The 13,881-nt window shown below is 47.1% G+C and overlaps 1 protein-coding gene across 1 annotated transcript in view; it reads right to left on the bottom strand.

The window, feature by feature from the left end:
- The window catches only part of IPO5 (importin 5), an 88,078-nt gene that overhangs the window by 45,201 nt on the left and 28,996 nt on the right, over positions 1-13,881 (bottom strand). The window contains exons 14-17 of the mRNA XM_050952272.1: positions 13,280-13,363; positions 9,142-9,274; positions 8,926-9,047; positions 8,194-8,290 (exon numbers count right to left, since the gene is read on the bottom strand). Of these exons, the coding sequence (XP_050808229.1) occupies positions 8,194-8,290; positions 8,926-9,047; positions 9,142-9,274; positions 13,280-13,363 (436 nt within the window). The remainder of the gene's footprint in view (positions 1-8,193; positions 8,291-8,925; positions 9,048-9,141; positions 9,275-13,279; positions 13,364-13,881) is intronic.

Genomic DNA, 13,881 nt, shown 5'->3' on the forward strand with positions numbered 1-13,881 from the left:
GGAGGGGACGGTCAGGGGACAAGGGGCTGGGGGGGTTGGATGAGTCAGGAGTTCTGGGGGGACTGCCAGGAGGTAGGAGTGTGGAGAGGGTTGGGGCAGACAACGAGCGGGTGGGGGGGTTGTATGGGTCCAAAGTTCTGGGGATCCTGTCAGGGGGCAGGGAGCGATTAGATAGGCATGGGAATCCAGGGGGTCTGTCTGGGTGTGGGGGTGTGGATAAGGGTTGGGGCAGTCAAGGGACAGGTGGGGGTAGGGTCCTAGGGGGGCAGTCAGAAGATAAGGGGCAGGGAGGCTTAGATAGGGGGTGGGGTCCCAGGAGGGGGTAGCTGGGACAAGGAGCTGGAGGGGTTAGGGGTTCTGGGGGGGTGCAGTCACCCAGCCCTCTGCCCTGAGCCCCCCCGCACACACACCCAGGCCCCTGCCCTGAGCCCTGTACCACCCAGCCCTCTGACTCCTTGACACCCCCCATGATCCCAGCCCTGACTGGCATCCCCACATATACCCAGCCCCCCTAACCTGACACCTGCACCCCCCTCACATGCCCTCAGCCCTCTGCCCTGACTCTTGCCCCCCCTACATCCCATGCACCCTGCACATCCCCACCCCCACCCTGAGCACCAAACAGGAGCCCCTGCACCCTCACTCACATTCCCACCTGCACCCCTCACACCACATGGGAGCTGCCCAGGTAAGTGCCCCCACACCCAAACCTCCTGCCTCAACCTTGAGCCCCCTCCTTCCTTTTAGCTCCTGGCCAGACCTATCACCCCCAGCCCTGTGCTCGGTCCACTCCAACTCTCAGCTCAGTGCAGAGAGAGGAAGAGAATGGGCCAGAACCAGGGGGAAGGTAGGTACCCACTGTATGTGGGCAGGGCCGGGACCCCAGACCAGCACTGGGCTGAGCGGGTCCAGCAGCCGGGATTCCGGCTGGCAGGAGCCAGAGTATGGAACCCCTGAGCAGCAGTGAGCTGAGCCGCTCAGCCCACTGCCGGTCCAGCCCCACACAGCCCGCTGCCGATCTGGGGTTCTGGCTGCCAGACCCTTCCCAGCTGAGGTCCCGGCCGCAGGCCCCACTCAGCCCACTGCCGGCCTAGGTGAACAGAACCCCAGACCAGCAGTGGGCTGAGTGGGTCAGTGGCTGAGTGGTAAGATGAGGAGGTTACTCACCTTGTGCAGTAACTGACGTTCTTCGAGATGTGTCCCTGTGGGTGCTCCACTCTAGGTGTCGGTGCGCCCCTGCGCCTTTGATCGGAGATTTTTTGCAGCAGTACTCGTAGTGGCCATGCATGCTTAGAACCTGTCACTCACTCTGAGTACGTCACTAGTGAGCATGCACGGCCGGTACCCTCAGTTCCTTCTCTACAACAGAGGTTACCCAACTCCGAAGTAGAGGGGAGGAGGGTGGGTAGTGGAGCACCCACAGGGACACTCATCTCGAAGAACGTCAGTTACTGCACAAGATGAGTAACCTCCTCTTCTTCGAGAGATGTCCCTGTGGGTGCTCCACTCTAGGTGACTTCAAAGCAGTGCATCTCAAGGAGGGAGGGACTTCGGATCTGGCAGGAATGCCAGACAATACTGCCCTGCCTAATCTAGTGTCAGAGAGAGGGCCTTGAGTAAGGGCATAGTGAGTAACGAATGTATGATGGGAGGACCAGATGGCCGCCCTACAAATGTCAGACAAGGGTACTTTGCGTAGGAAGGCTACCAAGGTAGATATAGATCTAGTGGAGTGTGTCCTGATCAATGCTGGAGGTGTAATGTGCTTTATCTGATAACAGAGGCGTATGCAATCAGAGATCCATTTCGAAAGCCTCTGGGTAGAGATAGCCACGCCCTTGGAACGGTCCGCGATGGAGACAAAGAGAGTCTAGGAGAGTTTCTGAAGGGTTTAGTTCTGTCCAGATAAAAGGATAAGGCCCTACGCACATCAAGTGTGTGCATTGTGGCCTTGAAGGAGTTTGCATGTGGTTTCGGGAAGAAAGTTGGTAGGTGTATTGGTTCACTGAGGTGAAATGAAGTATGAACTTTTGGAAGGAATTTCAGGTGTAAACAGAGTAACTTTGTCCTTGAAGAAGAGCGTATATGGTGGATTTGCCATAAGGGCTGCTATCTCGCCCGCCCGGCAGAGGTAATGGCCACCAAAAAGGCTGTTTTCATCGAGAGGTGCAAAAGGGAGCAGGTGGCTAAGGGCTCAAAGGGTTGATGAGTTAAACAGGACAATACTAGGTGAAGATCCCATGTCTGGATATAGGGTTTGGAGTCCCTTCAGGAAACGTTTGGTGATGGGACGAGCGAAAACTGAGGTATTGTCAACTGTGCTATGAAAGGTTGTGATGGCAGCTAAGTGGACTCTAATAGAGCTGAATGACAGGCCGGATTGCTTAACGTCCAATAGATAATCAAGTATGCAGGGAAGAGGTGCAGAGGTAGGAGACAGTTGTTTGGTTAAGCACCATTTTGTGAATCTTTTCCATTTCCGGAGGTAGGTGGTACGGGTGGATTGCGTTCTCCTGTGTAGAAGTACCCTCTGTACTTGGTTGGAACAGTCTAGTTCTCATTGGGAGAACCATGCAGGTACCAAGCTTTGAGGTGAAGCATGGAGAGATTGGGGTGGAGAAGCTGGCCGTGCTGCTGTGATAAGAGGTTGGGGATGAGAGGTAGGGAGACTGGTGGTTGAATTGACATTCTGGTGAGGAACGGGAACCACGGTTGTCTCGGCCATGAGGGTGCGATCAAGATTATCCTGGCATGATCCGTTCGTATCTTCGTGAGTACCCTGTTGAGCAACGGTATTGGGGGAAAAGCATAAATGAGGGGCCGGTGCCAGGAGATCATGAATGCGTCCCCTAGGGAGTGTTTGCCCAGTCCCACCCTGGAACAGAAGTTGAGGCATTTCGTGTTTTCCGGGGTTGTGAAGAGATCTATGGTTGGGTAGCCCCAAGTGCAAAATATGTTGAGAATGACTCTGTTGTCTATTTCCCATTCGTGTTCCGAAGGAAAACGTCTGCTTAGCTCGTCGGCAGTGGTGTTCAGCACACCAGGGATATAGGCAGCTGATATGTGGATGCGGTTCGCAAGGCACCAGTTCCAGAGTTTCATGCCCTCTAAACAAAGAGTGGGAACGAGCCCCCCCCTTGTCTGTTGACGTAGAACATGCAGGCAATGTTGTCTGTCATTATGCGTACATGCTGATTCTTGATTAGTGGGAGGAAGCAACGACAAGCATTCCGGATAGCTCGAAGTTCTAGAACGTTTATGTGTAAGGAGGCTTTGGAGTGAGACCATAGCCCATGGGCTATTCGGTGAGATATATGGGCTTCCCAGCCGGTGAGGGATGCATCAGTCTTCATCATCACAGTTGGTGGAGTCTGGAGGAAGGGGACTCCAGAACAGAGGTTGTTGGGGACTGTCCACCATGTGAAAGAGTCCTTGACGCGGTAAGGTATGGTTAACTGCTTGTTTATTGAGTGCACGTTCGGTTTGTAAACCGTGGCCAGCCAAGCGTGGAAGCACCTCATGTGGAGACGTGCATTCTGGACCATGAAAGTGCACGACGACATGTGCCCCAGTAGTTGGAGGCAGTCTCGGGCGGCTACTCGAGGGCTGCTGTGAAGCCTTGTAGCCAGCAGCTTCATGGTATTGAATCGGTCGGGTGGCAGGGATGCCCGTCCGGTTCTGGAGTCGAGGGTTGCTCCTATAAAGTCCAGGCATTGGGTAGGACTTAATGTGGATTTGTTTTCGTTTATTTGCAGGCCCAGGGATTGAAAGCACTCGATGGTGATCTTTGTGAATTGGAGGGCCTCGGCGTATGTGGAGGCCTTGAGGAGGCAATTGTCTAGGTAAGGAAATATTATAACCCCTTGTTTCCTGAGGTAGGCCGTGACTACCGCTAGGAGAAAACTCGAGGGGCAGCAGAAAGGCCAAATGGTAGAACTCTGTATTGGTAATGCGTCGAGCCAAGGGTAAAACGAAGAAAACGGCTGTGTTAGGAAATAAGGGGAGTAGAATCCTTTCCCCTTGTGGCATTCGGGCACAAGTTCGATAGCACCCAGATGAAGGAGATGTTGTACTTCTTGCTGGAGGTGTGGCTCGTGAAAGGTGTCCTTGAAGAGGGACGGGGAGGGTGTGTGGGTAGGAGGTAAAGAGAGGAAAGGGATGGAATACCCCGTTGTGATGACCTCTAGAACCCACTTGTCCGTGGTAATATTCTGCCATTGGTGTAAAAATGGCTGCAGACAGTATCCAAACATAGCTGTGGGGAGTGCATACGGTGGAGTTGGGGCGATGTTTACAAGACCCTCGACCAAAGGTTCAAATTTGCTTATTATTTTGAGGAAGTTGGGACATCCCAGAGGAATTGGGGCAACGCCACTGGTATCTAGGCCTCTGGCGTTGGTGGTGGTGTTGATGATCCTGAGATCTTGGGAAATGTTGAGTATATAAGGGGTAGTGCGGGCAGTGGTAAGGTTGATATCTGTACTGTCACCTTCTGTTTGTAGGGGTTTGGATACCTTAGGACCGAAGAGTTGCCCTTGAGTCCCTCATGGAGTGAAGTACCTCATAGTGGTGGAAGCAAAGAGTTTGTCACCATCAAAAGGAAGATCCTCTATGGTGCTCTGAACCTCGCGAGGAAAGAGAAGATGAAAGCCATGATCCTTGGTGCATGACCACTGCCGTAGCGGTGGATCTTGCCGCAGTATTGGCTGAATCCAGAGCTGCTTGGAGAGCCGTGCGGGATATGATTTGGCCCTCGGAGACTAAAGTTGTAAACTGTTGTTTCTTGTTGTCTGGGATGTGCTCAATAAAGTCCATGAACTTGTTGTAGTTTCTATGGTCGTACTTTGCTAGAATTGCGGTATAGTTGGCAATTCGAAATTGTAACGTTGAAGAGGCATACACCTTACGACCCAGCAGATCTAGGCATTTGCCTTCTTTGTTGGCCGGGGTATGGCGGAAATACTGTTGTTTGTTTCTCTGATTGGCTGCGTCCACTACCAATGAATTTGGCGCAGGATGTGAGAAAAGGAATTCAGAGCACTTTGAGGGAATGAAGTATTTACGGGCTGCTTGTTTGCAGGTAGGCTGGAGTCTGCCAGATGGATTTAGCAGGTTCCAAAAGGGCCGGATTAATTGGTAATGCCAGTCTGGATGACAAAGATGGTTGCAGGATGTCCGTTAGCTCATGTTGTTGGTCAGGTACTTCCTCCAGATTGATTCTAAGCTCACTGGCAACCCTTTTGAAGAGATCTTGGAATCTTGAAAAATTGTCTGATGGTGGGGGAGGGGAAGGAAGTAACGCCTCCTCAGGTATTGGACCAGTCGATACGTCAGGTAATACTGGATCAGGAGGTAGAATTAATTGATCCTGAGTATGGGAGGGTGCCACCAAGTGAGTCATAGGATTCGGACGTTCGCGTCTAGTCTGAGTAGAGTAGCGTACATGCTGCCGAGGGAAAGACTGCCACGGAGCCCAATACTGCCATGGTGATGGAAAAGGCACAGGTGGTGCCATCCAGGGGTTAACACACCAGGAGGTGGGATCCTGAGGGTGGTTTGGGACAATTTTCCTGTGTAAGCGTGTGACAGGACTCTGAGGGTAGAATTGCGATTGTCCTGGAACATTACCCTGTAGTTCAGACTCCTCCTCACTGGAGGAAGGCTGCTCAGACCCTGAATCATTTGTCAGGGAGAAGGCATCCCCAAGAAAAGGTGATTGCAGTGTAGGAGACACTAGGAGGTCACTTGAGTGGGTAAAATGCAGTGCTGGGGCAGCCAGAGGCGAAGGCTGATATAAATCCTGTGAGGGAACCCGGGCTAACACCGGAGTTCTTAATCTTGGCTCCGTGCCAGGTAGCGATAGTAATGCCGGTGCCGCAGGCGGTGCCATGCTATCAATAGCAGGTGCCTGAGTTGTCGGTGCCGCATTCATCACGGTGCCGATAGGTGCCATAATCGAGGCAGGCAACTGAAAGCCTGTCGCCTCGGCACCAGAGCCTCACGCTGCCGCCGAAAGCACAGGCAGGTTTAGCGCAGTACCGGAGGAGCCCGGCTCGTCAAACATACTCAGGCGGGGAAACACCGGTAAGGAGACCGTGGATTGGACAGGGGAGGGTTTGTCAGTAAAGTTTTGTGTAGCTTTTGGGTGCTCCCGTTTAGTTGTTTTCTTCAGCTTTTTTGAAGGATTAGAGCCGAGTCTGAGATCGGAGGCAGAGTCCGCACCGGGGTCTGAGGCGGACTGCAGGGATTTTTGAAGCAAGATAAGTTTTAGCTTCAACTGTCTATCCTTCCTCGCTCTGGAACTTAACTTAGGGCAGTGAGTGCATTTTTGGGGAATATGAGTCTCCCCCAAACATTTTATACACTGGGGATGACCATCCAAGAGAGGGATACCGTCCTTACAGGAAGAGCAGCGCTTGAAGTCTGTGGAGCCAGCCATATTTGAAGTAGCTGAGAGAATTTTTTTTTAAATAGAATGAAGAAAGGTAGGTAACACTAACTAACAGGAAAAAAAAACTGTCTAACTATAATATTTTGAGATGGGAAACAAAATCTGAAGGAGTCTGCTGAGCTCCATCTCAAGCCGGGGGCAGTAGAGAAGGAACTGAGGGTACTGGCCACGCATGCTCACTAGTGACATACTCAGAGTGAGTGACAGGTTCTAAGCATGCGTGGCCGCTACGAGTACTGCTGCAAAAAATCTCCGATCAAAGGAGCAGGGGAGCACCGACACCTAGAGTGGAGCACCCACAGGGACATCTCTCGAAGAAGAACAACATTTTAATTTAATTTTAAATGAAGCTTCTTAAACATTTTGAAAACCTTGTTTATTTTACAATACAACACTAGTTTAGTTATATAATATATAGACTTGCAGAGAGAGACCTTATAAAAAACATTAAAATGTATTACTAGCACGCGAAACCTTAAATTAGAATGAATAAATGAAGACTCGGCGCACACCACTTCTGAAAGGATTCCCTGCTATAAACTATTCTTGCATGTAAACTAAACAAGTTTTTTAAAATGTTTAAGAAGCTTCATTTAAAATTAAATTAAAATGCAGATCTTATCAGTTTACTGCAGTCGTTCTTAACCTGGGGTGCACACACCCCCTGGGGTAGGGGCGGCGCAAGGATATTTTGTGCCTTAAGTGACTCTTGAACCTTGCATGCCCCCCCACCCCTACACACACACCGGTTCATTGGGGGGCAAATCCCAATGAGCCTTTATAGACCCCAGGAGGCAGACTGCCCAGGGGCTGCTCTCCAGACCAGGTTCCCCCCTCCCCACTTCCTGAACTCCCCTGGAGGGTGCACAGACCCCCTGTGAGCCCTACCCACCCCACCTCGGTGGCCCCCGCCCCAAGTCCACTCACTGACTTTGCCGGATTTGGGCTGCTGCAGCAGCTCGGCAGGAAAGAGCCGCCTTCTGGAGGCACAGGAGAGCCACAGAGTCCTTGCTTGCAGCAGCAGCAAGCCCCAGCCATGGAGGAGCCGGCGTGGTGCAGGGGGGCAGCAGCCCTGCAAAGGCGGCAGCGGTGCCGCCGCTCGCAGGGAGCAGCCATGCACCCCCTGCCCAGGCTGCGGCCCAGTGCCCCCTTGGGGGCTCCTAAAGGCTGTAGTGGATGTATGAGGGCACCAGCCCCCATGCGTCCGCCAGCTCCCCATATTTCAACAATCAAAAAAAGAGGGGAGAGCCCTGCCCTTGCCCTGCCCCCATCCACTCCCTCTCACTTCCCAACCCACCTGCCCCAGTCAGAACCCTCAACCCCACCCCGTTCCTTGTCCCCTGACTGCCCCCTCCTGAGATCCACCCCCAACTGAATGTGGGCAGCAGTCCCCGTGCATCCCCCCCCCCGACTCCCCCCTCGCTGTGCTCTGGCTCTGCAGCTCCTGTCCCCGCTCAGCCTCCTGCCGGCCTGAGGTTCCGTTCACTCAGCTGGCAGCAAGCTGAGCGGGGCCGGAGGCCGTGACTCTGGCTGGCAGCCGCGTGCCAGGCAAAATCGGCTCTGCCATAGGTTGCCGACCCCTGCTATAGACACCTTCCTGATACTAGAATAAAACACTGCTGAACTCACTTCTTCCATATTCATGGAAAGATGACTAGCATAGCTGAAGTTTGGGGTTTGGTTTTTTTTTTTTTTGAAGTAAAACTGCTAGTTAATTTCTATTTTTATATTAAAAAGGATATCATCATGGAAATAGAATTTCAACAAAGGAACCATCAGTTTTACAACTTGCTCTGTGTACTCCACAAACCCTTCTTTTAATTCCTTAGCATAGCAAACCTGAAACAAAAAAGGTAATTTTAACATTATCAGCACTAGTGTAAAAGTATTACTACTAAAATTTTAAACTATGAAATGTTCAAAGGAGGATAATAGACAACCAGAGTAAGGTCAGAGTTAATGGAAAAGCCACGTTAGAATGCATTTACTTACCACTTTACCGTGATATCTGGAAAGAGCTAGATGGCAGAGTATATTTTTTCACTAGTGGCTGAATATTTTTTAGACTAAATGTGTATACTTTATGATACATAACAGAATTTTCTCTTTCTAGGGCTCCTTTTGCTAACATCTGAAAGGACACTCGTTACATTTGTCCCAAGGCTTAATTTTTATAAAAGTTAACAGAACTTAAGACCAATAGAAAAAAGCCTACGTATTTAAGTCATCTGCAGAGTTTGAAACCTAAACTACAGCAATATGAACGTAAAAATGAAAACTACTTAAATTTGAATGCAAGCAGTAAGTTGAGGATGAATGAGTTATCTTTGGCCACAAAAAAGTTTGCCCAACCATACCCTAGTACTGCAAGAATAAGATACTTATACATATGGGATTCAGATTTCATTATTGACTTTTAACCATTAATTTAAAACCTAGCAAGAAGTAGCTGACCATGATTTCCCACTACCCACCAGCATCTGGCATGCAGTTGCTTTTTCTTCAAGGCCTGCAGTTTTAATTCCAAAACTTTGCTGGTCTCCTAGGTTTACAAATTCCCAACCATCATCATCACTCATATTCTCCATATCTTGGGCTGTTGTAGAAAGAAAAAAAGAAATAGTTCTACAAATGCTGCCAAATCTTTTAAATAAAAGATTTTTCCAAATAAAGTAATTGTTATAACCTACTGTCTAGTAGAGCAACTTCAGGCTTAATTGACGCAGTCTTCATTAAAGGCCCCATGACAACAGGAAGGTATTGCTGAAATTCTTTTCCAAGGATTTTGCACATTCTAGCCCACGCAGAGATCATGTAAGATATCTGTGAGAGCAGTTTTAAAACTCACATAAGCACACTCATCATTACCGTTTTTCAATATGTATTAAAACAAAATGGGAGGAAATGCACTGCAGTATAACACAAAAGTGATTAAAATCTATTGTCAGATTATTGGATCACAATTACTAATGATATAGACAAAGACAAGGAAAAGCTATAAATTTTGACACTTCCCTCAAGGTGTTACAGTTGAATGTCCATTGCTTAAGAGTTACAAAGCACTCTTTTCTTAAAACATTGCCTCCTGCCACAACGTTGATGTGATCTGCTGTTAGCAAACCCACATTAATTCCTTTATTACCAGTCAGCTATAATATCTGATTTTTATCTCAAATTACAGCCTTCATGAAAAAACCACGGTCGAGCCACTTATGTAGGACCCAACTTACCAATGTGGAGTCTACCATCTACATCTGACTACTATGACATCATAAGGCTCAACAACTTTAAAGTTGCTGCGTACCAGCCCCCTAATAATTTTGACCTACTGTACCATCACTAGCATTTTCAGGTGGCTCTGGGCCACAAAACCAGCACCTGGAGATTACAGAAGAATGGACTCCCACGAGGCTTGGTGCTGGCACCAACTTTATTTAATGTACCTATCAATGACCTACCAAATACCATCTCCAGGTGGTTTACGGGCATTGTACTTGGTTTTCATTTCCATGATCAAGATCATCAAAGACCATGTCAACATGCTTCCATTTACGGCATGCGCAGAGCCAACCGGAGCTTAAACATCTTTTTGAATGGTTAGTGGTTGGCATGTGATCCAAAGCCAGTGTACCTAGCGGTCACCCAAGATCAATCACTCACATACACACCTTTTCCCCACCCCCCAGAAGTAGCGCAAAACATCAAGAGCAAAAACCTAAACTGGTAGGGTCTATCTGGGATCTAGTATGCTAACATTGCATAATTTGGGGCTCACTCTCTGCTATTCAGCTGGAGAACATTGTGTCTCAGTTTGGTTAAATTCTGCACATACTAAATTAACAGAAAAGAGCTTAATCGTTCCACGAGAACTGTTACAGGCACGTTGAAGTCAACAAAAATTGTGAACGTTACTAATCCTAGTAAATATTTATCCTGCTGACAACCAGCATCAGAATGCAAACAAACTGAGCACCAAGGTACAGCAAATGCCACACTTGACACTGTTCAGGAATATCTGGGATGCACCCTGCCACCAACTGTGCAACAGAAATCCTATCTGGACAGTGCCGCACACACTTCATTGAGATCAGCTTACCGGATTGACAGAATGGAAGAAAAAGACTGTCACTACCAGTAACTCCCACATAACCATGCTGTATGAAGAGCTACCTGATTTTGGGTTTCCATACCACCTCTGGAGCCAAGCTTACTAGGCTCAGGTGTTGCATGGTTCACTGTGCCAAGAAAGCTTATGTTTGGGGGCATCCAAGACAGCCACTGTGCATCTGTGGACGATGCTGTATAAATGCTGGATAGTTGTTCTTTTCATGTTGGATTCCAGGGAGGTCTTCCAAAGATGAACAATGCTGGACCAAAGGCCAATGATTGGCTCAAGGACACAGCTATTTTGTTTGTTTTCAAAACCTTGTCTTGCCCATACACATTTGCTATATTTTCTTTATACATTGCTCAACTGCACAAAATGTAGCTCAATGCAAGGAAAAGTAAATTTTACCTGCAAGTGGTTCTGTAAAGACATAGCTGTTATACATCACCACACATGAATCTGTACACTCAAAGCATTGACTAGGAAATCCTTTATGTTCAAGCTCCCAATCTGCTGGCTCTAGTACAGAGTAGTGCCCACAGAGTGGAGCCACTTTGGCCCTCAGGGTCTCCAACAGTAAGTTTCTTTCAAAGAAAAGTATGTAATTCGCAAAGTTAAGATTTACTGAAGCTTCAACTCCAAAAAGGTACATGACTAGTGATCTACTGTATGTGTTTCAAGGGAACCAATTTTCAGATACACTCACGAAGAGACAAGATCCAGGAAAAAAATAAATAAATCCTCATAATACAGAACATGTAACTAGGTAATAGAGTGCAGCAGACCATAAAAACAGAGGTACAGAATGATTCAAGGAAATTAATCAAATTTTGCACTGAACAGTAGTTTATGATATAGGAAGAATGAACAAAAGGGCATCCCAGATAGATGGGGTTTAAATATAGTGTCTTATTTATCCAACGTCTACGAGCTGCAAAAAAACCCCCACCAAAAACAGCTTACCTTCAATATACTGCTGGAAAGTGAAAGTCTTTTAACCCTCACTGACAAGTGAAGACAGATAGTTTGCACAGGGGCACAGAGGTATACAAAAGCAATGATGGGATACTTCTCTTCAACTGGCATGGCCTTCTTTTAGGAAATATTTTGAGGAGCTGAACCTTTGTCTTTGCTAGAACATCTGTGTAAATCCCCTAACATCTCCTGTCTTGACTACTTTAACTCCCTCTTGCCCCTGTAATACCAATATTGCTCCGCTCTTATCCACCCTGAAATGATTCTTCTCAGCAAGGCAAGCTTCTGAGGTGATAGAGACCGCTATAAAGGTCAAACCAAAAAACTTGACCTGCCAAAGACTGTTTTGGACCCTTTTCCCCTCTTCGACTGTTTATCTAGTGTGGGTATACCAGTTTTGCTTATTCAAGGTATTATTTTTTTTTTTTTTAAAGAGTAAAATTTTAGTTTGGATTTATCTGTTCCAATGTATGAAGAGTACTGACTGCCAATCAGAAGTGTATCCAGAAAAGTCTTAAACAGTATGGCAGGGAAGCAACAGACCCAACAGACTTACGCAGTACAGTAAGGGTCCACAGACTTAAAGCAGCTGTGACAGAACTCTCCCAAGAGTATCTCTCAAGAGTCTTCACAAATGGAGCCCCTCTGCTTGCTTCGATTGGCAAGCTCAGCCATAGGGAGAGGGGCAATAAATGGATGAAGGAGGTCAGAGGGTAGCCAAAAGGATAAGGTGAGAAAAAGGTTTTGCTAGCTGCTGTCTCAAAATCATCCTTTAAAGCTAGGGCTGCAATAGATAAGATAGCATGGAACTGCTGTTCGCACAGCCATTGGCAGAGAATCTGGTACGAGGGTGAAAGGAAGTTAAGACTAGAGCCTCACGGAGAATTCTGAACTGCCTCTAGTATTTTTGGGAAGACGCACTGATGCAGTGTATCTTGGCCTAGGAGGTCAGAAAGCAGTACAGTAAATATGAAAATGTTATTTATCACAAATCTTCAGACAGAGGGAGAAGATATTTTCTTCCTGACAAGTTTTAGTAATAATGATGCTGTTGAGAAAATGCAGCACAATAGAGCTAAATTTTATTCTACCTTGTGCATCAACAAGTTAGTTTGCTATGGTCAAACTACAATATTACTGGTGTAGAAGTGATATGAAAAATGACCACTTGGGTTTTCAGATTTCAAGTAGAATTTGCAGTATTACCAGTTAGAAAAAAACAAAGTGACATAGGTTGAGCAATTTGATACGGAAGTTAAATATAAATCTTAATTCATTTGTAGTCATTTTCACAGTAAAACCACAATAAAACAGTAACTATTTACTGTAAGAATATAGTTAATGGATCCAGTGCTAAAGAGATTATTCATTACAGAGACTCATGCTGAAGTCTGATGCTGGTACTCCATGTACCATTTCCCTCCATTCCCTGAATGGAGGAATCTGCATTGCAGGTCAGGTTTCTTAATTCTCGATTCTCAAATCCTTTCATTTTAAGGAATTTCACTTTTCAAATCACCTCTGCACTATTCAGATCCCATGCATTGTAGTAGCCTTAGGAGAGTGGTTCTCTGTGGCAAAAAGAGCTTGACAACTAATTTTTTTTTTTTTTTTTAAGAAGCAGTTACACACTTCTATGTTGCATGTGACACTTCAGAAATTTTCTATAAAAAAAGCAAGAGGATAAAGGACACTAAGTATTAGGCATCAACAGATGTGTTACAAGTAAGCATCTTCTGACATACCTGGGGGTCATCATCTTCCAGATCACTGAAGTCTGTCTGTGTCTTCAGCAACAGCTGCATCACATCTGATGCATCCTGCATAAACTAGAAATAAAATATACCCACATGTGAAGTTTCAAATCAAACAGCGCTTATTTTAAGTTGAGGCACATAAGTTATTCATTGTTTTTAGAGAAATTTAACTTAAAAGTAAAAATTCCTACAACAGTATAAGAGGAGTATTTTCTTGAGAGTAATCTTCCAGTGAAGATGTGAACCTTAACTACAGTCAAGCTCTAAGGCAGTGGTTCTCAACCAATCAGCAAACAGCTGCGGCCCATGTGACATCTTCAAGGTCATAACTAGGACAGGGAAGGAGGGGTACTTGTGCCAGTGGGGGGCATCCAAAAATGGAGTGTCACAGGATTAGATCCAGTATCAGCCCTGCCAGTTGGATCAGGCCCAGTGACATCAGGCCACCCCCAGCAGGATCAGGATCAGCAGCAGGCCAGAATACTCGATGCCTCCCACAGGATAATGGGTCCAGTAACTCCAACTGGAGCAGGCTCCCCAGCACTAGAACTGCAGTAGCAGGTGAGCAGGGCAGGCTGCACAGCTGAGGT

This window comes from Gopherus flavomarginatus, chromosome 1 (genome assembly GCF_025201925.1).
Source record: "Gopherus flavomarginatus isolate rGopFla2 chromosome 1, rGopFla2.mat.asm, whole genome shotgun sequence".
NCBI classification, from domain to species: Eukaryota; Metazoa; Chordata; order Testudines; family Testudinidae; genus Gopherus; species Gopherus flavomarginatus.